Source organism: Thalia democratica, chromosome 8 (genome assembly GCF_965202585.1).
Source record: "Thalia democratica chromosome 8, ktThaDemo2.hap1.1, whole genome shotgun sequence".
Lineage (NCBI taxonomy): Eukaryota > Metazoa > Chordata > Thaliacea > Salpida > Salpidae > Thalia > Thalia democratica.
The window spans coordinates 34554351-34581149 of NC_139172.1; the positions used below are offsets into that span (position 1 = coordinate 34554351).

The 26799-nt window shown below is 26.8% G+C and overlaps 1 protein-coding gene across 1 annotated transcript; it reads left to right on the forward strand.

Annotated features, from left to right (window-relative positions):
- On the forward strand, positions 1–24968 carry LOC145841962 (sulfite oxidase-like). The gene is made up of 14 exons (XM_082949280.1): positions 1–32; positions 3728–3786; positions 4404–4454; positions 5551–5665; positions 6823–6943; positions 7351–7478; positions 8222–8418; positions 8853–9047; positions 14027–14215; positions 18843–19029; positions 21290–21445; positions 22870–22989; positions 23356–23426; positions 24233–24968. The coding sequence occupies exons 1-14, from the start codon at positions 21–23 to the stop codon at positions 24300–24302; spliced, it is 1671 nt and encodes a 556-aa protein (XP_082805406.1). The 5' UTR covers positions 1–20; the 3' UTR covers positions 24303–24968.
- Positions 24969–26799: the final 1831 nt, after the last annotated feature.

The window sequence follows — 26799 nt, forward strand, 5'->3', positions numbered from 1 at the left end:
TGGTACTTTATACTTTGAAGATGAATAGAAAAGTCAGTAAAGTTTAATACTAATGTAATAGAACTAACTGAAGTTTCAATTCAGTAAATGTAATTTAGCACTGTAGTTTTTGTTAAAACATTCTTTATACTATAAGATATATAAGACACACAATTTCTATAAAACAAGATATATTTTGAGCAATTCTCATCAGTAGAGTACAAAGCTAACAATAGATAATATTTTACAAATTTTTATAGTATACAAATTATCAAAGAGTAATCAAAACATCTATTAAAAACAAAAGCAATTATTAATAATTAAACTCATTCAAGTTTACTTATGTTATAATTAATCTACAGTATAACTACAGGGTTGCCACTTTACCTGGAAACCTGGAAAAACCTCGAAAAACCTGGAATTTGACAATTTAGGCAAAAATAGCCTGAAAAAACCTGGAACTTGAGAAATTTTTAAAGAAACCTGGAAAAACCTGGAATTTTTAATAATTTTAATATTTTCAGTAGTAAAATTTTGATTTGACACAAAAAATCTATCATATAAATAAGATTTTTTTGTCATCATCAAAAAATTTTTTATTAAAAAAAACATTTGAAGTAACTTTACAGTATGTTTTCAATGTTTTTATACTATTTAACACAGTTTCTTATATAGAAATTAACATAAAACTAAAAATAGACCCAAAAATGTGTACTTTTAAAAACCTGGAAGAAATTTGGAAAACCTGGAAAAAATTTTGAAAAAATGAATTGCAACCCTGTAACTATGCATCAATATTCCCAAGAAAACGTTTATTGTTGCAAGGAGTAGAGTTTGAGACTGATGTTTTTTTCCATTAAAAAATATATATAATGAAAGTAACACTTATAAAGTACTACAATAATAAAGAAACAGTATAACCAACATCTTTTTTGCTTACATAAAACAGGTTTCCTTAACAAAATACAAATAGCTTCTAGTTTAATTAAATCAATAACATTACTACAAGTTTTAATAGCTTTAAATCTATTTAGATCAAAACTGTTTCCACATGTTGAATTGTTAACCAAATGTTCTGCAATGGATGCATTTAAAACCTTGACCAGTATACCATCTTTCTTTTCTGAAAAGCAAAAATATCTACACTCTTTGGGACATGCTCTTTTATCCTTCTCCTTGGATGTCTTGTTGTAAATCTATATAGCTTGCTTTACAACAGCAGCTGTATTGGTAAATTACCATACTTTTTTTTAAGTTTGATAATGGATTCTGAGCTTTTATTAATGAATGGGAGTTTTAAAATAACTACACTTTTTCAGGTCCTAATTAATTTATTCCAAATTTTTCTAATGTAACTGAATTGTTTTGTTAACTAACTCTTGTGGGTACCCGCATTTGTTTAAAAATAACTTGACCTTTTTATTTTCTTTTAGTAGCAACTCTAGTATGAATTTAATTGTTACTAAGGGCATAGGGTAGTCAAATATTTTTTTTTCACTGAATATAACATTGGCTCTTATATGAAAGCTTTAAGTACAAACTACAAGCTAGTTTTTATAGAATTGAAAATCTTATTCAACTTTTAAGATATTGTAATTTTTGTGGTGTGTCCGGTAAACATGTAAATTTTTTGGAATCAGTTTTCTCGGAAACTAAAAGAATTACTAAAAATCTGTCTTTTCCTTCAATTTATGAGCTAGAGACCTCAAACTTTCAGGAAACGTTCCTTTTATAGTTTAAAAGACTTTGAATGTTGTGATATTAAAATAAAAAAAAAAAAAAAAAAAAACAGATGGTTTATTTATTTTTTAGCACTAAAAAAAATCCTGTATTTATTTTTTAAAACTAAAAAAAATCCTGTATTTATTTTTTTTCTAATTTAATAATAGACTATTTGTGAAAATTTGAAGAAGATTGGTTAAAAAATGAAGGTGAAGATAGATTTTTAATAAAATAGTCATTTTTTGCGCCTTCCTTTAACAACCTATTGAATTTACCGACCTATTTTCCTAATATCTCAAAAACTACTTCAATTTTTTTTAAGCGGTTAAAAATGTCTAACAGCTCAGATAAAATTATACAAAATAAGATCTACTTGTAAAAATCATAATGGACCCCCCTCCCCCTATGCTCCTAATTGCTTTTGTCTTTAATTAATATTTTAATTACTTTATGATTACTTGATAACCATATAAATTTGTAAAATCTTATCTCTTGTTAGCTTTGTACTCTACTGATGAGAATTGCTCAAAACACATCAATTTTTATTGAAACTGTGTGCCTTGTATATTTTATTGTGTAATTACTGGTCACTTATATTCCAAAACAGTCGATCAAGTTTTGATTTGATGTTGTAAAAAAGGTTTAAATATCAAATACTTTGTATCCAATAATGCAAAATTTGATTTTTTATATTCAAAAAAATACTCAAAATATACTTTATTTGTTTATTAGTTTGTTCAACTTAGTTAGTTTCAAAAAAAATAATTAAAGACTGTGGAAAAAAATAAATTAATATAGTTGAATATTTGTTTTCATGAAATAAAGTGCTTGAGGTAGCTCTTCATGAAGGTACCTTTAAACTATCTATCCTTAATCTGTTAATTCTGAAAAGTAAAAAATAAATTAAAGCAACTTTTAGCTGGTTAAAAGTTTACTAATCGAGCTAACTTGTTCTTAAGCTGTCTTAGCTCTCTTAGGCCTAACATATGTGCACTACTCAAAAAAAGATTAAAACAATTCAGATTTTTTAAAAATTTATACTGTATAAGCTATACAATCAAGAATAGGTTGCTTTAAAGGTTTTTTATATTTCATTACAAATATGATAAAATCTTTTAGTAGGTAAAAGATGGACTTCCTAGTACAGTCGTATTTTAAAAACATATTCATATACGCTTATGCAACAAATTTTTCATCTATGTTGCTTTTTTATTCTGATATTAATTTTTATTTAAAAAAAGTGCTAGTGACTTTTGTATGTTTTCTGTATTCTAAACCAAGTTTTGGTATTTGCTTTTATACATTTTTATTTTTTGTTTTTATAAAAACTGAGAAGAGTATGTAAAGTAGCAAAAAAATTGTAAACCTATGAACTGCAAAATACTTCTGTGTTTTATACCAAGTATAAACAAAAGTTTAAGGTCTGTTTTGAGTTTAGTGAACAAATCTATATTTAATTACTTCAATCTTGTTAATTTTGAAAACTGATTTTGCTTATAGTTTTCAAGAAAACTGTCTTTGTTTTTATAAATTAACAGTGGTAACTTTATGTTTGATTACCTGTGAAAACAGGTAATAAAAACAGGAGAGTAAACTCAATAAAATGCTGCATTCTAAAAACCCAAACAAAATAAGTTTCTAAAAACTATTATAAAAAGTGCTAAATTATTGATATTTTATGTATAAAGACTTTTTATGAAAACTATGTGTACTCAAAAATTATAGCATAGATAAAAAAATTAGCGGGAATTATAAATTTAAAAGTGTTTAACTTTTACGTTATTATCATAAATCTCATTCTGTTTTTTTTGTAACAAAATTAAAGATATTTTTTACCAATTAAAATTAAATACCAGCTGTTTTGCTTAGTTAAAAACTATTGATACACTTTTAATAATTGCTAAAAAACTTGATATGAATATTTCAATAATTATTATACTTTTATAACAAGAACCGAAAAACTGTTATGAATAAAAGTGTTTTAACTTGTATTAATAAAATATTTTAATCTAAAATCCCATTTTAGGCGCTTCAAAAAGTGTTGTTACTACAAAAGAATTTTGAAAAACCAGCTTCATCTGCTTTGTGAGTTTATTTTTGTTTTGCATCAAAGATCTTATTGAAAATACAGTACGGACATTGATAACTTTGAACTCTGGAAAAAGCATGTCCTTTAAGTTGGATGCATACATAAGTTGGATGCATACATTACAGTTTTGAGACAAATTGTATCCTTTTCACACTGAGTAATAGATGATATGTACTTATTTTACAATAAAAATACGTGTTTTCTAATTTATTTTAATTGTTTTTTTTTAAATTAACTGTGTTGTATTTGTTATTATCATGTTAAGATAATTTTTTTTGCTTCATTCCATTTGTGAAATGAAATATTTTCAAAAATCCTCTGTCAAACTAAGTTTTGAGACTATTAACCAACTAACTTGAATGTTTAGTTAGCTCATTAATCAAATATTTAAATTGGTTTTCTGTAAAATTAAATGCTTCTTTTATATTTACAAACTTATTGAATTTTATGATAATGCTTTTTAATTAAAGCTGATTAAAAACAAAATTTATTAAGAAAATTGAAATTTTACTAGTTACAATTATACATATACTATTGTTATAAAACTTAAAATGAATAGTTGTTTAGCTGCTAAATTAGTTCATGTCTTTTACTAAAGCTACACCTTTTACAGGAGTCAAAGGTTTTACAGCTACAAAAACAAGGATCAACATAACTCAAATAGGTTAGGTATTGTTTAAACTAGTTTTCTTATGTTCCTCTACTTAAACTTTTTTTTATCTATTCATCAGAAACTTTAAAATAATTGTTATTGTTACAAAGAGTTTTATGAAAAGTTTAATATATCTTATCAAAAATAAAATACCTTGGAAAATGTACTACTAGACTTTTTTAACCTTTATTTTTTTTGTTGTTAAACTTCTTTTGATTTAAACTGATTATCCACTTGCAGATAAAAAAATATTGTTTAAAAGTTTTAAAAGCACTTAAAGTATAATTAAAGCGTAAAAAGAAATTTGATAATACGTATGTTGAATTTATATACATTTTAAACTAAATTATTTTTATAATTTTTTTATACAGGCTTGCCACACACTCAGGATAACTCAGAATATTTTGTTTTTTAATTAAAAAACTCAAGATAATTTTAGTTTATTTTCAATAATCTCAGGGCAAATTTTTTTTAGACTAAATTAGAAATTTCGTTTGTTTAGTTTTAATATTTGACAACCAGTTTTGTTGAAGAACTTGACTTTCATTAATTTTGAAAAGTAAATTAATTTTTTAAGATTTGAAAAGACTCAGGACAACTCAGGACAGTGTAAAGTCACTCAGTACAATTTTTTTTTGACTAAAAGAGTAGAAAACCCTATGTTTTTATTGCAACTATTCATCATGTTTAAATTGTTGCATATCTATTACTTATATTTGTTATTTAGTTGTAATTATTTAGTTGATGTCTCAGTACTAATTAGTGTTTTTCATTAAGTATAATATTTAAAGAAGTTAACCTATGAATAGCCTTTAAAATTATCATATAAATGCTAAGAAATCATTGTTATTCGAAAGTTGCACTGTAAGGCAAAAATAAAACAGTTCACGTCCAAAATATGTTTTTTTTTATTTGTAGTAGTAAAAAAAACCTTAACTATTGAAACTACAGTATTAGAATTCTATATAGTGTGTATATTTTATATATAATAAATTTAAATTCTTTGTATAAATGAAAAAAAGTTTCATTTACTGTATAAAAGCTGCATATTAATTATAAAAAATGCACGTGTTCTAAAATGAAAGGCTTTAAAAATAAAACTTGCTAGTTGGGGCAACAGAAAGTATGTTCTGACTGGAAGTGTGGGAGTGGCGGCCTCTTCTCTTTTCCTCTACGGTCTTTACAATGAAAATTTGAAGAAAAATAAAGTTGCTGTTGCAAAAGTGAGTGGTTAAAAAAAGTTTATTAACATACTAAACATTCAAATGTGTGCACATTTTGTAAACCTGCTACTGTGGTTTTAATTAAAAAATGTAGTTAGTTTTTATGTCAATGTGAAAAACATGTTTTATTGCTAAATCTTTCACCTAAAAACTAAGAGAGCAATGTTTTTTTTTGAAAAACCATACATTTCTTTAAGATATAAGCTTTGCTCAAGAATAGTTTTTCTGAAATGCTTTTTCTTAAATTGTGCCTTTATCTGTTTAAATTATTGTACTTATTCAATAATATTGTAATTTGTTTTAAATCAAACAATTCAAAGTTCTTGACTAAAATAGGTTTAAGGAGATTTTTATCTATTTTTTATTTCTACAGTTTATTATCAACAAAACAATGTTTCACTCCTTTATTAGCGTATAGGAGATCATCAGTTGTTATAAACAAATCTGAAAAAAGTTTTTGAAAAAAATAAATGGAAGTTATGTAAAAATATTAAATAAAACCAAATGAACAACAAAATATTGAACTTATGGTTAAAATATTTGTGGTTTAACAACAAAAAATAAAACTTAATGATGCTTAACTTAAGTAAGATTTTAATACTTATGTTACATATTTAAGAGTTTTATAGGTACTATAGACTAAAAAAATAATAATAATAGTTAATAAGTTAAAATAGTAAAAAAACAGGACTCACGTTGAAATTAGTTGCCAAAAAATAGAAATATAATAATAAACACAAGGTTTGCAATTAATAAGGTTTACATAGACTGTTGAATATTAAAGCTCAAAATATAATAAATTTTTTAAAAATTAAAACATTATTGTAGCAAGTAATATAAATATTAAGCTTAAGAAAATACCTGTTTTAAAATAATTCTGAATTTTTCATTCACGTTTTTAAATCATGTGAGCTAGTAAAAGTATACTTTATAGTTATATTTTTGAATAATTTTCAAAACTCAAAAAGTTGTAACTGTAAAGTTAAAAGAAAACACAAGGTTTTAACTATCCATTCAACATATGTAAGTGTGAGGCAAAATTAAGTTAAAAAAGTATGTAGATTGCTAACAATATCACTTTTAAAAATCTTTTTCAAGTTGAAAATACTGCATACTTCTGAATTAAATAAAAAGGAACTTATTTTAAAATTTTGCAGAGCTTGCCAGTTTACAGCGCGGACGAGGTGGCAAAACACTCTTCCATGGCAACTGGTATTTGGGTTTCGTACAAGGATGACGTTTATGACATCACAGAGTTCGTGGAATCTCATCCTGGAGGCTGGTTTTAAACATATATTAATAAAAAAAATATTTGAAATAAAGATAGGCAATATACTTTTTTAAAGTTTATGCAAGTTTTGTTTAAATATGTTGTGTTTGCTTGCTCCAGTTTTTAACTTTAAATTATTTTTAAAATCTAAAGTCAATAGATATAATTTTTTTATTTTGTTTTATTTTAAGAACTTGAAAAAATTCGAAAGTTTTAGCTGTTGTTTAGCTTATGTAAAAGATCTGTCACTATAAGTATTTTCAAGCAAGTTTAGTAAAAGTTTGATTGTATGATTTTATTGAAACATGAAACATTTTAACACTGACATATTACTATTCTATTTTTAACATATCAAAAAATTTTAACCTTGTCTGTAAGTTTTCCTTTTAATTAAAATTCACTTATTTTCTTGAAGGTTCCAAAATAATGTTGGCCGCCGGTGGCCCCATCGACCCGTTCTGGAACATGTACGCCGTCCACCAAAACGACGAGGTCCTCGAAATACTGGCAGAGTACAAAATCGGAAGTCTCTCCCCTCAAGACGTAAGCTTGTTTTATGGATTACCTTGATCGAATTTTGTTTATTCCATTAGATTTAACTAAAATATGTTGTGCAGTTTTGTTCATATTATTTTTTTGTACAATCAATCTTTAAAAAAAAAAAAATTCTGTGCCTAGATTCGCGTTGCTTTTAGTTTTGTGAGTTTTAATTTTCATCTTAACGAAATTTTAGTATACAAATGTTTGTTATAAAAAATATTTTGTTTTTTGAAAAATATTGCTGTACAGTAATAATAAAAAGAAAGCAACTTAATTTGTCTATGTATTAAGTGTATTACATATTTTTAAGTGCATTTGCCTTACTTTCATTCGACCTTCATTTTATTTAAGGAATGTACTTATTACAACTATTTTAAATTTTCAATAAAGTTTATAAAAACATTCTTAGGATTTAAAAAACATTAATGTTATTCAGTTGAAAAAAATAGTATATTGATTAATAGAATAAAGAATGATTTTATTTATTCTAAAAAATTCAATATTATTTTTGTAAGTACATCAGCATTTTGATTTAATTTTTATATGAAAAAGACAAACACTAGATATCAAAAACAAATCAAGAAAAAATTCAAACAGTATTAAAAATATCTTATTTTACCACCCATACAGATGCAAGGTATAAAAAAATTTAGTTGAAAACAACTTAAAACGCCTAAAAATTCTCATAACTAAAAACTTGTAGAAAATCAACACAACAAAAAAGTATAAAGCCAAATTCTTCACAGAAGAAGAAAAACTTGGACATGGACGATCCGTTCGCCCGGGAACCGTCCAGGCTTCCCGCCTTCAGGATCAACTCCAAGAAGCCGTTCAACGCGGAGCCGCCCCCGAAGCTGCTCAACGACTCCTTCGTCACTCCGAACGAGCTGTTCTACGTGAGAAACCATCTGCCCGTGCCGCAAGTCGACCCAGAAACTTTCAAGTGAGTTGGAAGTTGTGGTGTTGTTAGCTTTGCTTCTTCAAACCCGTCTTTTTTCCAATGTTTTAGTTTGAGCCTTATTAATTTGACTCATTCTAATTTAAGAGATTAAAGAAAACCAGTAAAGATTTTGTAATAAGAATAAGAACTATGCTAATTTTTTTGCCGCAGTTAGTAATCCAAAATTAACTTGTACACACTGAAATTTAAGTATATATATCTTTAAATATTAAAGCTAACTAAGTATTTGCTTGGTATTTGTTGAGATTAAAATAACACGCAGTTTATAAAAAGCTCTAACGTGATAATAATAAACTTTTTTAAAAACTTTGAAATTTATTATAAAAAGTTAAATGCAGTTGTCTTAAGTGCTTTGAGCTTTTCAAAAGATCCTTTTTTTACTTGTACAAAATTTAGCATAAATTCACTGAAAACAGGATGGGAGTGAAGATTGGTGACAAAACAGTTGAGCTGTCGCTCGAAGACCTCAAGAGCAAGTACAAGCCCTACACCATAACGACCACCATTCAGTGCGCTGGCAACCGCAGGGAAGAAATGTCCAAGGCCAAAACCGTCAAGGGGCTCAGCTGGGGGCTGTGCGCCATCGGCACCGCTAGGTGGACTGGCGCCAAGTGAGTAACCATAGTAAAAGTTACCATAGTAACCAGTTATTAGCATTGAATTTTAGGTATAAACGCTTCTAGGGATTTAGTTGGCTATATACACTGTTCACTAAAACAAAATCGTATACAGCATTGAGATCAAAACATGTATTGTACAGGGTTGCCAATTTACCTGGAATCCTTGAAAAACCTGGAAAAACCTGGAATTTTGAATAAAAGTCACTAAAAAAACCTGGAAAAACCTGGAATTTTAACAACTTTCACATGTTCATTTGTAAAATTTCGATCTGACTCAAAAATCTATCATATAAATAAAAAACATTTGTCATCATCAAAAGTTTTTTTATTAAAAAACATATTTAAAGTAGCTTTACAGTATATTTTCAATATTTTTATACTAGGTATGAGTCCTTAACTTTCAACTAAAAATAGACCCAAAAATGTGTACTTTTAAAAACCTGGAAGAAATTTGGAAAACTTGGAAAAAAATTTGAAAAAACGAATGGCAACCCTGATTTTAGTATTTTTGTAGAAAGTAAAAATTGTGAGATATGTTCAGTTTTATAATTCTTTTTGTTAACATAAGGAAGAATTTTTTTATTATTAATTTTCCTGGAAACTTGTAAAAATTCATTTAAAATCTATTTCTATTTAAAATTCTATGCTTAAGACCTCTTATTTTAGAAAATATTACTTGTATAATCATAACAAAAATATTTTAATGTTTTGAAAGTAAATAAATAAAGAGACTGGGAATAAAATTTAAAAATACTGTACATAATTTTATATTTTTTGACTACATTTTCTATAAAGATTTAGAAAAGCCCCTAAAATAATTTTTTTCTAAGAAAGTTAAGAGTAAAAAACCTTAATGAAAATAAATTTAACACAGTAGAAAATTATATACTTAAACAGTTAGTTTATTTTTGGCTATTAATGTTTTCTTTTGTACAGTATCATTTTTGGTTTCCAGTTTTGTTGATTTATGTTTCAAATAATTCTTTAAGTTTTAGAAAATTTTGAAACAAAATTGGTTGCTTGGTAAAAATATTCAAAACCAAGTTGTAAAAAAAACATTTTTTCACCTTGTATAGCCTTTTTTTTAATGCATGATGATCATAGTATATGAGAAATGTTTTCTTTGTCGATCTCATGAAATCTAAAGCTGGAACCTTTTATTTTAAATTAATAAGGTACACTTAAGTGGGTGCTTTCTTTTTAGTAACTAAAATGTGTTTGATAAGCCGAAAAGTGTAAATACGCAATGTATTATCTTTAGAATTAGGTATATGTATTTTTAACACAGGATTATAATTCTTATACGGATATTGCAGTTAAAATGATAATTTAAAACCCATTGTCGAGCTTATGTATAACTTACATCATTTTTTGATACGCACACAGTACTTTTCGGTTGATCTAGTTTGCCAAGTTTAAGAACAACTGACTAATAGTTTTGTTATAAAAACAATGTGGTTTACTGAAGTACTATATCTTGTGTTCTATTTAAATTCATTGCTATGAAAGTAAAGTTATTTATCAGTAAAAAAGTTTTCGGTCTTTTCAAGTTATTATATGTTTCAAATTTTAGAACACTTTACAGAATATCTCACTCCGAGAACAATTATAATTTTGGTTTTGAAATTAAAAAAAAAATATTATGGTTTTTACGATATAGTTAATTTTTTTCGTCTGTTTTATTTTTTATTATAAGTACCAAAGCTATCAGTCAGTTATTAGTTTTTACTAGTGAAGTTTTGATTAAACCAAAGTAATTTACTTACAGTTGTTACCCCTTTATTAGTACATAACTAAAATTGAAGTATGTAGTACTCAAAATAACCAAGTATTACAAATTATTTTGACGCAAAACCTGAGTTTGTAAAGGTTATAAGTCCATCAACAAATACCAATTAATTTTTGAAAGGAGTTTTTTAACAAAATTATCATAGGCGCCTATAAAACTTATTGACTGGCATCATAATTGCATCAAATAAAAAACACGACAGTTGCCCAAGGGTAAACAAGTTTTATGTCGTAAAACTAAAACACTTTGTACTATTTACACTGGAAAATGATTTGTTCACAGTTTTATTAAAGATTAAACATTGAACCAAAAACAGAATTGCAACCTTTTTTTTTGCCTTGGTAATACCGAAGTTGTTGAAGTAAATGTTTATAAAAGCTGAACTGTATTAACATTTACTAAAGACTAAATTTAGGTACTTAATTAACGTGACATAAAAACTAGTTAAACTAGCTTATTTTTAAGTTTCGGCTTTTGTTCGTACCACTTACAAAGTTGTTTTTACAGTTAAAAAATTTCTCCCCTTCTAATTGTATGCTAGAATGTAGAAATTATCTGTAAAATGTATTGTTTTTTATTATGTATTGTGTTGTATACCGTTTTTGAATAGTGTATATTTGAAAATAATCTTTATTCCAATATATTTTTAACGATAACAAGTACTCTTTTCAACTATACTTTTCATTATGAATAAAATTCATAAAAATTTAATAAACTTTAATTTAGTAGCTTTTTTTTTGATTTTTGAAGACTAATCAATATCAAACGGTTAAAGGCTTGATTTTTTTTTTGAAAATGTTTACAGAATTCTAAAACTGAGAAGTATGATGAATTATTTTAATTTTATCATGTTTATTTTTAGTTTAAAACTATCTAAATAAAACTTACAGAATTAAATACTAAAATTTTATATTTATTCTTTCAAAAATTTATTTTACAAACTAAGTTTCGGTCAAAGACCTCTTCAGTGCTTAAATAAATCTAAAAAAGATATGTGACAGTCATGGAAAATAGCATTTGAACAATTAAATTAAGATAAAAACAAAATATTACTGAAAATTTTTTACTTAAGAAACTAAACAAATCAAATTTTAATATTAAGACTGAGTTTTAGTAGAAGTTTAAATTTTTAGCTAAGTTTTAAAATCAATATAACAACAATAATAATAATAATCAAAGCTGTATGTAGCTTTCTTTTTTCTTCTAGATAATTTACAGACTAAACATTGCTTAAGTAAAAGTGTAATTAATGAAATGAGCTTAAAATTTAATTGAAATTGGTGTAGCTTATTTTAATTGTGACGTAATTATTAAAAATTTGAACAATCTTGTGCTTTTAATCGTTATTAAAATTTAAATTTCCGCTCAAATGCTTTATATGAAAGCTTACAATTAAAACAAATTTTTACCTTAAAACAAAACAAGTTAAATTACGGTACTAAGTTTGAATTTTTGGCAAAGTTTAAATTCTAGTTAAATTTAAAAATCAAAGAACAACACAAATAAATAAGAATAAGGTTAATAATAATAAGTAGGCTTAAGTTAAGATGCATTTTAATCAAGCTGAATTTTATTGTGACTTGAATATTGTAAATTTAAGTAGTTTTGTGCTTATAATAGTTACCAAAGTTTTAAAATTTTGCTTGAATAATTTAGAAAAAAAAAAAATTAACTTTAAGAAAATTATAGCTACAAAAATTAAAAAGCATGCATAAAACCTGTATTACGAGTAATTTAAGTTTTGAAGTGGAGATTTCGGAAGTGCGGGCAGGAATAAAATAGTTCGTACCGTTTGTTTAGATTATCCCTTCTGTCTGCTTTAGCGATCGCGACCTTTTCTAATATGCAAGTACTGCAAATGCTTTGTGGGTTTTTTGCTTTGCCAATGTGGTGGATAATTTCCCAATCTATTTTGTATTCGATGTTCTTATTTTTAAGCTTCCATATATACTTCGATAATTCTGTTCCGTTCTCTTTATAGTTTTTAAAGTCACTAATATGGTTGTACCATCTTTTTTTAAAAGTTCCACCCGTTGAGCCTAAATAGTTTTTTGTTTCGTTTTCCGATTTGATTGTCGCTTTATATACCACATTTTCAACTAAGCATTTATTCTTAAGAGGACATTTGTTTTTTGTTCGGCAGTTGCAAAGTGTTTCGTTTATATCATCGTTTCTTGTTAAAAGCACAAGATTGTTCAAATTTTTAATAATTACGTCACAATTAAAATAAGCTACACCAATTTCAATTAAATTTTAAGCTCATTTCATTAATTACACTTTAACTTAAGCAATGTTTAGTCTGTAAATTATCTAGAAGAAAAAAGAAAGCTACATACAGCTTTGATTATTATTATTATTGTTGTTATATTGATTTTAAAACTTAGCTAAAAATTTAAACTTCTACTAAAACTCAGTCTTAATATTAAAATTTGATTTGTTTAGTTTCTTAAGTAAAAATTTTCAGTAATATTTTGTTTTTATCTTAATTTAATTGTTCAAATGCTATTTTCCATGACTGTCACATATCTTTTTTAGATTTATTTAAGCGCTGAAGAGGTCTTTGACCGAAACTTAGTTTGTAAAATAAATTTTTGAAAGAATAAATATATTACTTCTCATCCAGCAGTTGAGATCTCTCTATTTGTTTTCTTAAAACCAAAACATATAATACTAAAATTTTATTTTAAGTTCAATTGTTTTCTAAAATTGCAATTGATCTTATGTTTTAAAACTATTGTTGTAAAACAAATTAGAAAATATGTGTTTGTCTCATTTACTTAAAAATATATTCAAACTCATGCAAACGATGTTTGTTAAATCCTTTTCTTTTTATTTACTTTTAAAACGAACGTAATCTGAGACAAGTTTACAAAATTTAACCTTTTTCAAGCAAACGAAAGTATAAAACTGAAGATTGATACGGTTGCCACTTTAAACATTCCTTTAAACAAAAAAAAAAACGCAATTGCCCATGCTCAACTATTTCCAATTAAGTTTAGGCAAGTACTACCTAGTATTAATTTCCCACAGGTTGAGAGCAATGCAGAAGCAAAATCCTAGAGGTCGCTACTTCAAAAACCCTGAAAAAAAAAAGAAAACTATTTATTAAACACCGCAGCATATCAATTTTTCCATATCAAATTCAGTCCAGCATTATTTAAATTTTTTCCTCCCCACACAGGTTGAGGGACGTGTTGCTGGACTTGGGAGTGGACGTCAACGACGAGCAGTTCAAGCACGTCCACCTGACCGGTCTGGACGCGGACATGACCAAATCGTCCTACGGCGCGTCCATACCCAAGCTGAAGGCCATGTCGGAGGAGGGTGACGTCATACTGGCGTACCAGATGAACGGTGTCGACATTCCAAGGTTTGTTTTTTATAGTTTTTGTGTTTTTTAATTGTTAACTAGTGTGTAGAACTAAGTGTAGGATGTCTAGCAAACTAAGATGCTTTAATTTTGTTTTGAATAGATAAATTTGTTTATATACCCAACTAAACTTAAAATATTTGGTAAGCATATTATCTTTTTTTCATAAAATTAAGTGCGCACATCTGTAATTTTAATTTAATAGCATAACGATGCTGATACTCTCAGGTTTTATGAAAAAATTAAATTGTGAAATAGTATGTCTAAAATTGTATTTTAGGTGACGACGAAATTTTGGTGATTTCATTAACTAAGTAGATGTTATTTATATTCCGGTTTGATTATATTATGTGCAATTATTAATTTATGAATTTTTTGATTTGATAAACGAATGGTACTAATATTTCAAGATTCGATTTTATTTTTAATACACAGTGTACTCAAACGTGTTTGCCTAGTTTTACGTAAACTTGTTATATAATATTTTAGTGTGCCCAGGATATTTTGGTGGTGGTTTTTTTTTTGTTTTAGCGAGGTCAATTTTTTTGATGTACTGATTTAAATATAGTGTGGTAAGTCATTGACTATAAATGCTTTGATTAGTTAAGTGAAATGTTCATGAAAAACGTTACCGATTACTACAATACTGATTATCTGGATTTTAAATATATTTTAAGCATACAGTTTGAAATTTTGTACTTTGATGATTTATTCTTTCAAGAATTTATTTTACAAACTAAGTTTCGGTCAAAGACCTCGTCAGTGTTTAAATAAATCTAAGCACTGACGAGGTCTTTGACCGATACTTAGTTTGTAAAATAAATTCTTGAAAGAACAAATTCATTATTTCTCCTCCAGTAGTTGAGATCTCCTTATTTTTTTCTTAAAACCAAAACATATATTATTTTGTACTTTAATGTAAAAAGGTGTTTAACTTGCGCCTAAAATGTTTACTTATTCATGCATATACTCATTTAAGTACACTAAACGTTTAGCTGTCAGGTGAAACCTGTATTTGAAACGACCAAAGTTAACCAAAAGTTTTTTTCAAGTTTAAGTTTGTACCATACTATGTGTAGGTATTTTTTATTTACAAAGTCAAGCCTAACTTGAATTTTTGACGGTATATTATTTTAATAAAGTTGGTTTTAAAAAACAAAACTTTTAAATGTTTACATTATTAGTAGCATTTTCCCATTCTGAAGTATATGGTTAGGTGCTAACATATATTTTAGAAAATTTTGGTAAGTGTACTTTAAATTATGACCTGTTTGAACTACTAAGCTACATAAATTAAAATAAACTTGTAAAGTAATTTAATAAATAGTTTAATAAGCCAAAAAATTCACCTAAAAAATCTTGTACCTTTTTAAAATCTTTATAATAAAAAATGCTGTATGTAACATCTTTTGGGTTATAAGCTTTCAGTTTTTTTATTTGATAAGATTAAGGTTATATTTTGTTATTAAAAAACTGTTTCAAAGAAATAAAAGAAAAATGCCTCCGCTTTTCAATGCTTGCTAGTGTTTGTGTTCTACTTAAAACAAGTGCAAGTAAAAATTTTTTATAAAAAATTGCATAGACTTAGCTTATTCAAAAACGTCCACAATAAATAAGTTTATAATTTTTAAACAAAACTTTGTTAGGTAGGTTGTTTTTTAGACACTTGTGTACATTAAGATTGATTTTTGAACGATTTTCAGTATATGATGATTCGAAAACTGTTTGTTTTAAGTTAACTTGAAATTTTCATGAGTTACATATGAACTTGAATGTTTAATTAATTAAAGAAAGGGTTGATCATGCCAATTCGATCATCAGACCACAAGTTTCGGTAGACTGAGACTTGTGGTCTGATGATCGAATTGGCATGATCAACCCTTTTGTTAAATTTGAGCTTGTCTCACGGCAAACGAAAGTCCGGACTTGTTCTGCAGACTTTCGCCGATTTTGTTGATTTAATTAATTAAATGCAAGTTACTTAGTAGAAGAACTGTTAACTATGTATACATATGTTTTTGGCTGTATTTTTAGTGATGAAGAAAAAATGTTAAAATATTTTTTTTTTCTCTTTGAGCTAGTTATGAGTTAAAAGTTTTATCATTATATTGTATAAAAAAGTTTTACAAGTCATAAGTTATAAAATTTTATACAGCACATGCGCTTATGTTGATAACTTTTTGTGTTCTTTTTTTCGTGTAAAGCTTAAAATTTAGATTTAATCACTTATTTTGGTATAGGTCAAATATCTTCTGCTATTACAAAAACTTAATGAGATTAATAAATGTTTGAGCTTTAGTTATCCAATAATTTATAAAACTTAGATACTCCTTAGTAAATTTAAACCTTTTATTTTTATTTGTCTTGTTTTATGTACAAACATAGTTTATTGTCTATATTATTAAAGTTTAAGTTTGATTAAATAAAGTTTCTTTTAAAAAATAATAAAAACGATTTGCTGCAATGAGCAAACTTTATTGACGCTACAATCAAAAACTCAATAATATTTGTCTCAAAACAATCAAGTTGTACTGTTTGCTTAGCTAATATTTGTTTTGTGTTTTATTTGTAAAAGAGTTTTACTTATTTTTTTTAAATTTAATGTTAATTAAGTTTTTTATCAGTTTGAAATACTGTATCCTATATTTAAGCATTGTAAAGTATAAAAAATACTTTATTAAGAAAGTTTTTAAACATAAAAAAAACTTTTATTTCAAGTTTTTAACCTTTATTGATAACATTTTACCTATTTGTATTGTTTTTTAGTTGAAATAAGTGAACAAAAATACAAAAAATATATTTGATAACCATTCAATTGGTAATTTTTTGTCATTGAGAACTTAAGAAAATATTTGAGACTAAAGTGTTAAAAAACAATTGTTGTTGTAAAATAAAAACAATATTTGATATCTAAAAAGCAAAATTCAGCTTGTGTACACGAAAAGTTAGATACATATTATTTAAACCTTACTACTCTAATTTTTTGATTTTAGTTTTTAAACGCAAACAGTCAAAATAAAAGTTGTTTACCCAAGTTTAAAGTTTGTTTAAAAAAAGTTTTTTAGTATCTATGATTTCAAAGAAAAATCAATAACGTATTCATTTTTACAATTTCAGGGTTGCTACAAAGTTAGAAAAAAAAAAAAAAACTAAAGTCAGGAAAAATTGGGGTTTTTGAAGGAAAGTCAGGAAAAGTCAGGAAGTTTTATGTAAACATGCTCTTAATAACAAAGATTATTATCACTAAAAACTGAATTTTGCTAATATTATTCTGTTAAAAAATTACTTTTGTAATTTTATTTGTTGTTTTAACCTGTATAAAAATAAGATTGAAAACTTGACATAATTTTAAGTCTTTGGTATTTTTGAATCGGTTTTGTTTAATAGTTTGATTTAGAAAAGTCCGGAATTTTTTTTCAGCTCGACCTGAGGCAATTTGAATAATGGCTATTTGTTAACCACAATTTTATTAACAATATCAATAACGATCAAGTCCAAGATTTAGTAAGTCGTAAAGTCAACATTAACTACTAAAATATTTTAGTTTTTAACTTTTTTATTAGTATTTTTTGAATGATAAAAATTTTAGAGCTAAGGTAATTGACAGCGTGTTAAAATATAACTAGTTAAAATAAGTTAAGCACCTTTTGAAAAGTGACAAAATCAAAAACTTTTTGACATTTTTACATTTGTGAATAGAATGTCTTTGCTAAAGTCACATAAACGCATATAATACGTATTTTAATATAAAAACAAGTTTTTTGAATGATTTTTAGCACACACTTGGCAAACAAAAAAGCTGGTGTTGTACAACAATCATTTAATTGTTGTAGTCTAGCTGTATTTCGTCTGAAAATGTTCAACGATTTGAAAGATACGCTGTAAAGATACAGCAAGTTTAGTACTTAATTCACAAATGTAAGTTTGTTTATAAAATTTAAGTACATACTGACACTATCACAATTTAAATGATGTAAAAATTTTGTTGCTAAATCTATTGAAATATTTAATTGTATGCATTGGTATTGTTGGAATTAATAAAATCAAACATTCAAGACTTTTGATTAAACCAAATTAGTTTAAGAAATTAACACTCTAAAAAGTGATTCTATTTGGTCGAACAGTAAATAACTCAGTTGAATAAACAAAAACCTATAAAAAACTCAACATTGAATGCGAATGACCACAGTATCTCAGTGTTTATAATATCTGACTTCGATTAAGTTTAAAAAAATCATTAAACCTGGCCATTGTTAAAGGTCTAAACTTTTCTATCTATTGCAATGAGATTTAAAGAATTTCTCAATCAGCTTGTTTTGAAGACGAAACTGTTTATATTTATAAATTTCACTTAAAAAATTTAAGCTACTAAGTTATTTGAAACTCGTGTATCTGCTACTAAGTGAACTTTTTGTTTCATTTTAATAACTAGTTTTTTTATATAATATTTATATAATTCATTTTGATAACTAGTTTCACTTCTATTGTTGTACCCACTTGTTGAACTGTGGTATAAAATGTTGAAGTAGGATTTCTTGCAACCTTCAAGCAATTGCAACTCATCCCGTGGATCTTTTATTTTTATTTTTTTATAAACATCTGTTGCTTAGCAACCAACTTGCCACAGGGACCACGGTTACCCGGTGAGGGCGATCGTGCCGGGTTGCGTGGGGGCCAGAAACGTCAAGTGGCTGAGCGAGGTCGTCATTAGCGACGTGGAGAGTTTCTCCTTCTGGCAGAGGAACGACTACAAGGGGTTTTCCCCCAACACGACACAGCAGACCGCAGATTACAACAAGGCGACTTCCATACAGGTGGGAAATGTTTAAAGTAATAATCTATGATGTTAAATAAAAAATAAATAATGTTTTATGATTCTTTTGGAAATTGTTACAAAGTTGCCACGCACTCGGGCTGTTAAGGTTGACTCAAGCTAGTTTACCTCCGGCCAGTTTTTTTGAAATTAAATGCTTTTTTAACTATGTTTTTGTTGTTATTTTGGTATGCAACAAGGTCACTTCCATGCAGGTGAGAAAATTAAGTTTATATTTATGTTTTACAAAAGACATGTTTAAGTTATGAAATTTAGCGCATAGGGGGAGTGCGACATTTTTTACTAAAAATAATATCGGATCTTATATGAAAGCTTGAAGTACAAACTATAAGCCAATTTTTATAGAAATGAAAAATCTTATTTAACTTTTGAGATATTGTAAGTAAAAAAAAAGTTTCCGGTAAAAATGTATAGACCGCAAATTTTTCGGGGTCAATTTTCTCGGAAATTTAAAAAATAGCTGAAAATCTATCTTCTCCTTCATTTTTTGAGCTAGAGACCTCAAAATTTCAGGAAAATCAAATTTGAAAAATAAAAGTTTTAGATAGAAAAAAACAAAAAAAAAACAGGTGGTTTTTTTAATAAAAATTTAATTTTTCAAAGTTGAAAAAATCCTGCTTTGAATCTTTTTCAAATATAATAATACGCTTTCTGTGAAAATTTGAAAAAGATTGCTTAAAAAATGAAAGAGGAGATAGATTTTTAGTGAAATGGTCTTTTTTGCGTTTTTAGTTTGCGCCTTCCATTAGGAACCTATTGAGGTCACCTACGTTGATCGCTCATATCTAAAAAAATACTTTGAATTTTTTCAAGCGGTTAAAAATGTCTGAAAGCTCAGATAAAATTCTATAAAATAAGATCAACTTGTAAAAATCAAGGTGGACTCCCCTGAGCCATCTTTGACTGTAAAACTTAACCTGATGATATTTCCAAGAGCTTTTATGCAATATACCAATTGAATCTTATTTTTTTTTCTCCTTTGCAACAAAATAAGTTTTTATTTAAAATGAAAATAATGTTATGTTTTTGAATAAAACAGTTATTGTTCGCTTTGGTAATTTTAGCCGAAAAAAAAAAACAATGTTCAATTGTTTTAAGAAAATAATGGCATTTGTTGTGACTACTTCACGACTTCATTAATAAAAATATTTTTATATAAGTCAATATATTGTAATGTTCAATAAAACTATGTTCGTCTAAAAAAAATTGTGAAATTTAAAAAGTGTTTTATTGTTCTTCTGTAAAATGTTGCTATTTTAATTGTCATTAAGCGGTTCTTATCTGAAAAAAGTTGTATAAGTATAACATTGTGTTGTAATGTTCTTTTGCTAACTGGTGTTTTATTAATTTTACTTTTGTAAGTCACTATTTTAAGTAAAACCTAAAAAGGACACCTCAAAGTTTTTAGGTACATGAAATTAAGATTATGTCAACTTAATTTCTTATGAAATTGTTTTAGTACCCGTATCTTGAAAGTAGTTTTAAATTTAAAAAGCAAAGTAAGAATTACCTGAAAATCTAACTATAAAGTTATGATAGTAAAAAACTTTTGAACAAAATTATCAAAAGAAAAAAAGCTTATTTATTTAAATATTGAATAATGATAAAAACATTTTTTGAAGGTCTAGTTTAGGGGTCGATAGGCATTTGATAGTCTAGGGCCAAGTTAAAAAAAAAGGCCCCAGTCGTAGTTTTAAAAACGTCAACATTTTTTTTTTAATCTCCCGTTAATTATGCCTTTTTCTTATTATTCATTTCAGGTGCCAGAATATATAGTGTAAGTTTTAAAAATTTGCGTGCTAGCGGGCAGCACTTTTACTTTTCATGGGTCACAACTGGATGATACCTGGCCTAATTGATAAAACTGTAGTATTATTTTTTAAGTTTATTGGATAAGGTAAACTACAATAGCTAAGAATTATTTAAATTTGAAAGTTAGTAATTTAAACTATTGTTCATCCAAATTTTTCAAGCGCCAACAGTCAGTATTGAGCTAACTCAAAAAAAAATTATTAATGTCATAAGACCTTAAAATTATGAGAAAAAGAACTAAAAGACTAATTGAAATAAAAATTTTAACCACTGGCAGGCGGTAGAGACTAACTGTTTAGCCTGAAAGAACACTTTCTGAAAGCTAAATGTTGTAATTTTAAAGCCTAAACAAAAAGCCAATCACAACTAACTAAACAATCAAACATATCACCGCTAGATATCCGTACAGAGCAAACATATTTTCGCAGGAACTTCCCGTGGTGTCGGCGATCACGGACCCTATGGAGGGTGACGTCATAGAGGGAGACGATGACGTCATAGAGGTGAAGGGGTACGCGTGGTCGGGAGGCGGGAGGGACATCATCAGGGTGGAGGTTTCAACGGACGGGGGCGAAAGCTGGCAGGTGATAATTTTTTTCGGATTTTAAACTATCTAAAACTTTTTGTTTAAAAAGTTTTTCAATTATTTAAAACCATGTTTGTTTATGACTTGGGTTTTAAGATTAAAATATAAAAAAAATCAAAATGAGGAAATGACAGAAGATTTTTTAGGTTGTTTTAATACTTGGAAAATACAAATAAAAATTATCAGAAAGTAGTTAAACAAATTTGAAACTAGATTTAATGTGAGGATGATTCCGTCATTAATGTTTTCTCATTAAAATTTTCAGTATGGTTTTAATGGTTTTTTTAGAGTAAAAAAACTTTTTTTTTTGTCTAATTTTCAAGGGTCTGAAGAAAAGAATGATATGTAGTCTGGTGAACATATAATTATGTTTTTGTAATCTAAAAATGTTAAAAGTATATTTTAATAAAAGTTTTTATTAAATAACATTTATACTGTAATGTAAAGTAATGTTAAAACTTTAGAATGCTGTTGATAAAAAAAAAAACTAGTTTTAAAGTAAATTACAATAGTAGTTGTAAACGTACTTACTCTATGTTGTATTTTAAATTAAATCTTTAATAGTATTTCTTGCATTTGTTTTTGGAATATTTAAAATATGTACAGTTTGAAGTTTCATCTATAAAAAATTAAAAAAAAAGTTAAGTCTAGACAATTATAGTATATATATTTTCGATAACTTTAAAAAGTTACAAAATAACAACGGTTTGATATAGGCTTGCTAATACATTTTAAGTCATTTTTAAAGGTTTTGTGACTGTAATTTATTTGTCATTCAGACAAATAAAATTCAAATCATCCGATTTTAACACTATTAAATTTAGAAAAAAAGTGTAATCGTTTTACAGTTTGGTTTTTCTAAAAATAGCAAACAAAAATGTATGAAGTGTATAAGAATGTGCGTGTTTGTTGTGCAAGCTTCTATATATAAAGCAGTTTTGTGGTAAGTAACTATTATTTGGGATTTAACTTCAAAGTTTTTTATTTAATTATTAATAGATAATTTTAGTAAAGCGAAGCAGTTATCTTAAGGTATTTCTGAAGCCTCAAATTTAAACGAGTAACAATCACGTTTTACTTCATGCAAATTACAATACAAAGTTTATAACTCTACAACTATTCATAACTTAATTAGCTTAGTTTTAAATTATGTGGAAAGTATACAAAAAATAAAACTTTAATAATTGTTACACAGTTTTAAAAGTATTTCAAAACTCGATTGAAAATTTATATTAAAAATATCATAATGAAAAACCAGCATATTGTTTATTTTTTATATAAACAGTTAGTTATCTTGCACAGTTTGTACTTTTTACCAACTTCAAAACTTTTAATAAAGCAAAAACCAACCTTTAAACTTAATTAAAATAATTTTACAATTTCAACAAGGCAGTTCAAAAACAACGAGAAAATTTCCAACAGGAGGCGACGATGCAGAAGAACCCGCACAGGGACGACTCGAGCAGAAACTGGGCGTGGACGCTGTGGAGCTTGGACGTCCCGGTGGCCGAGGACGGCGACAAGATGCAGTTCGTGTGCCGCGTGAGTTGTGACGTCATAAAGAATAACTTTTTATATTAGTCTTTAAATCAACAAGTGTTGTTTAGTTTGTTGCAAGTTCACTCACTGTTGGTAGCATTGAAAGCAATAGTAGTTGTTAAAACAAAAATTCCAGTTGTGTTTACGACAAATAGTTTGTCAAGTTATTAAAAACTGACTGTTTGTCAAGTTATTAAAACTGACTGTTTGTCAAGTTATTAAAACTGACTGTTTGTCAAGTTATTAAAACTGACTGTTTGTCAAGTTATTAAAACTGACTGTTTGTCAAGTTATTAAAACTGACTGTTTGTCAAGTTATTAAAACTGACTGTTTGTCAAGTTATTAAAAATTAACTGTTTTATACACAGGCGATCGACTCATCTTACAATTGCCAGCCGGAAAATGCTTCGTCCATTTGGAATCTCAGGGGTTTTATGATGTTAGTTTTCATAAAATGTGCTATCTTAAAATAGAGTTGTTTATTCTTATAAAATTTTTATGTTCATGTAAACACTTTAAGGAATCATATATACTATACAACTATTGTTTAACAACATTTTACGCTACAAAGTCTTAACTTATTATGAAGTATAATTTTTTATAATTAATGTGTGATATAAAATGAGAGCCATAGTTCAAACAACCAAACAATTTTATAGTGCGGGTATAAGGCTCCAAAATATCATTTTATCATGATAATCCTTGTTAATAACATGATTGATTTAAATGGTTTTAAAAGAAACGATTATTGAAAAACTAAAAAATTAAACTTACAGAAAATAAAGTAGAACTGATTCAAAAAAAACCTCGTTAATTAATTCATCCAAATTTGTTTTGAATACATTTAAGTCAAATACTTTTAAATTATTGCCTCATGAAAAATTCAGTTTAAAGTTTTCTAACAGAACTGAAAATAGCTGTTAATATGTTTTACCTAAAAACTGTGTGCCATTTTAGTCAAGTTAACAAAAAAAAAAGCGATATTTTAAATGAAAAAAATAAACAGCGACAATAAATGCAATAAACACGCCTTGCATATTTCAAACGTAAACAAAAACACCATTTATTATCCAATTTTCCTTAATAACAAGCCCCGAAAAGCAAGACCAAAACAAACAAATTGAAACTTTTAAAAGCAATAACTACAAGTCGTTTAGCAGTTTTGTTTGTACAACTTGTAAACAGTCTTCGTGTAACTTTTAAATTAAACAAATTGTGATTTATTTTCGTTTCAATTATTAACAGGAACGCCTGGCATAGGGTGAACGTGGAAATCGAAAGCGAAGAAAGCGGCGAAAAGTCGGCTTCTGTCTGAAAAAAAAACTCGTGACAAACAACGCGTATTCTCTAATTTAATGTTTATTAAAAAGTAGCAAATTGACTTTGAGTATTTCCAAAACAATGCGCAGCGCCACAATCAAATTTTGATTGATCGTTGGCGGTTTAATCTAATATATTTTTATATTTTCAAACTATTTAATCACGCTAGCACATTAAATACGTCTAAAAGCTTGATGTGGCAATTTGTTCTCAGTATTTCTAATTTACCTAAACCTTGCATCAGTCCTTATACACTTTTAATTTAATGTTGAAGTATCAAAATAGTATAATTTAAAGTTTTTATTACATGTGTGTTCTTTGCATTGGTTTCATTCTTGTGGTTTTATCTAACAAACTGGTTCGTTTGAAGTATAATGCGTTTCAATATAAAATTATTGATTTGGTTTTATTACTGAAAAATTGTATTTTAACAAAGATTTTAGCTTTTTTTCAAGTTATTTAAATATAACTTTTTCTACTGAAAAATGTAAAAAAAAGACATATATTTATATAGAGCTTCTTCATAAAGTCATTTATTGGTTTGCTTAGACTAATTAAAAAAGTATTTATCATATTTACTTTATTATTAATTCATTTATTGAAAGCCTGTATTAGTTTTAATGAGATGTACGATTAATCGTTTATGCAATTTGCTACAAAATAATTTGCTTTTAGTACAATTATAAAATTTCAACTAGTTTTGTGTCGCTTTTTCTTAATTTTGGTGGTAGGAAAGTTGTTATATTTTGATTAAAGATGTATAAGTATAGTTTTTGTGGAAGTTAATCGCATTAATAAACATAGTTTTTAAGTTCTGTTTTTTTACAACATAAAAAAAATATTTGTAGATAGTTTTATAAACTTGCTATTGGGAAAAAACTTGTAAATGGTCTGTAGATTAATAACTACAAAAATATGGTCTATTTTTAAATTACAAAGACCAAAAAGTATTTTAGTTATTACATTACGTTTTTATTAACTTGAAAAGTTACTGTTATTTTTTCAAGTATAAAATAAGTGGAAATAGCTGTTTACATCAAAGTTAAACCTTGATGTCCGTTAAAAATAGTTTTCACATATATTTTTTCCTACTACAAATAACTTTTCTATTTTGAACTAATCCCATTACGACCGACGCTATTATTAATATCCCAATGTGCTAATAACATTAACTTACTTTAAAACCTAATCTACATTAAACTCAAAAACCGCAGTATTCATAACACAATGCACAGTCGCCTGCCATCAAATTTGTCTCAAACTGTTCAACCTTTGAAAATAATATTTCCACTTCCCGACAAACGGCAACAAAATGAACACATCGGCTTAATTCAACGCATCCGGACTTTTATATTGGCGGTGCGTGTAGCTGTAGGAAATGTGTAAATGCGAAGTGTTAAAAGGTTGCCGTTTATCCTCGGCTATTGTCAAAATTCCGCCTAATTCGCGCTAATTAATTGCACTGTCTATATGGCTTCGGTGTGTATTGTCTGCGCTAATTTTGTCGTGTTGAAATATTAAATACTCTGTAGTAAGTTGCAGATTATATTGTTATTAGGATAAAATTCTTAAATACTGTTAGTGTTTTACATTCTGTGAAGCATCTTGAATATATTGTACTGCTTTTGAATAGCTTATAAACAATAGTTAAAACAACAATAAAAATCCAACTATTGAGTTTAAAACAAATAAGACACATATAATAAATACTATAATAAAATAATGATTAATTAAGAACAATAAATTTTATTTAATTTTTCGATAAATATTAAGTGCTACAAAATTGCTAGATGATGCAAATATTCCAATATGTGAAACTTTAAAATAATGTTTGAAAGTTTTGACAATAATAAAAAAATATTAAGCACATTTTTTTCTAACACTACATTTACGTTGTCAAAGTATGTATTCAAAAATAAGTAAACTACAAACTAATTTTTGATAAAAAATAGTTTTGCCCAACCTCAGTGCCTAGGTACTTAAATTGTAAAACATATTATGAAACGCATAGAAGTAATTGTTGCTTTAATGTAGAAAAAATAGGGTACGTAGATTTCATACTAATAAACAAAAAAAAAAAAAGGTCATTCCAATTTTTAGTAACAAAAAACTTCAATGAATACTATTTTTAACTTAGTCAAAAGACCAAATTTAATCTAAATCTTAAAAAGTATTGTATTTGAGTTTTTCAAAAACTACAAAGTCCAGTAACTATTTGTTTCTTAACTTTGCCCAGGTCTAACTAGAGCTTAAAATACATTTAAAACAAAAGTAGTTTAAGAGCTAAAAATACATTTGCGACTAAAAATAAACTTGGAACATAAATCTAAAAAATCTGAGCTCGGCAAGTAACACAAGTAGCTGACAGTTTTGACACCCAGCACAAAGCAAAGCATGTTCGATCAAAATAATCGTGTAAACCGAGCAGCTTCCTTTGCTTTACTGGGGAAGCGCTGATTGTTCCACCATTGTGGGGGGATTAGTAACAAACA

Bases quoted from the DNA above. Each gene is read 5' to 3' on its own strand.
- LOC145841962 (XM_082949280.1), top strand. The intron at 14,216-18,842 runs GTTTGTTTTTTA...AACTTGCCACAG, and splicing joins AACGGTGTCGACATTCCAAG to GGACCACGGTTACCCGGTGA. The intron at 21,446-22,869 runs GTGATAATTTTT...AATTTCCAACAG, and splicing joins ACGGGGGCGAAAGCTGGCAG to GAGGCGACGATGCAGAAGAA.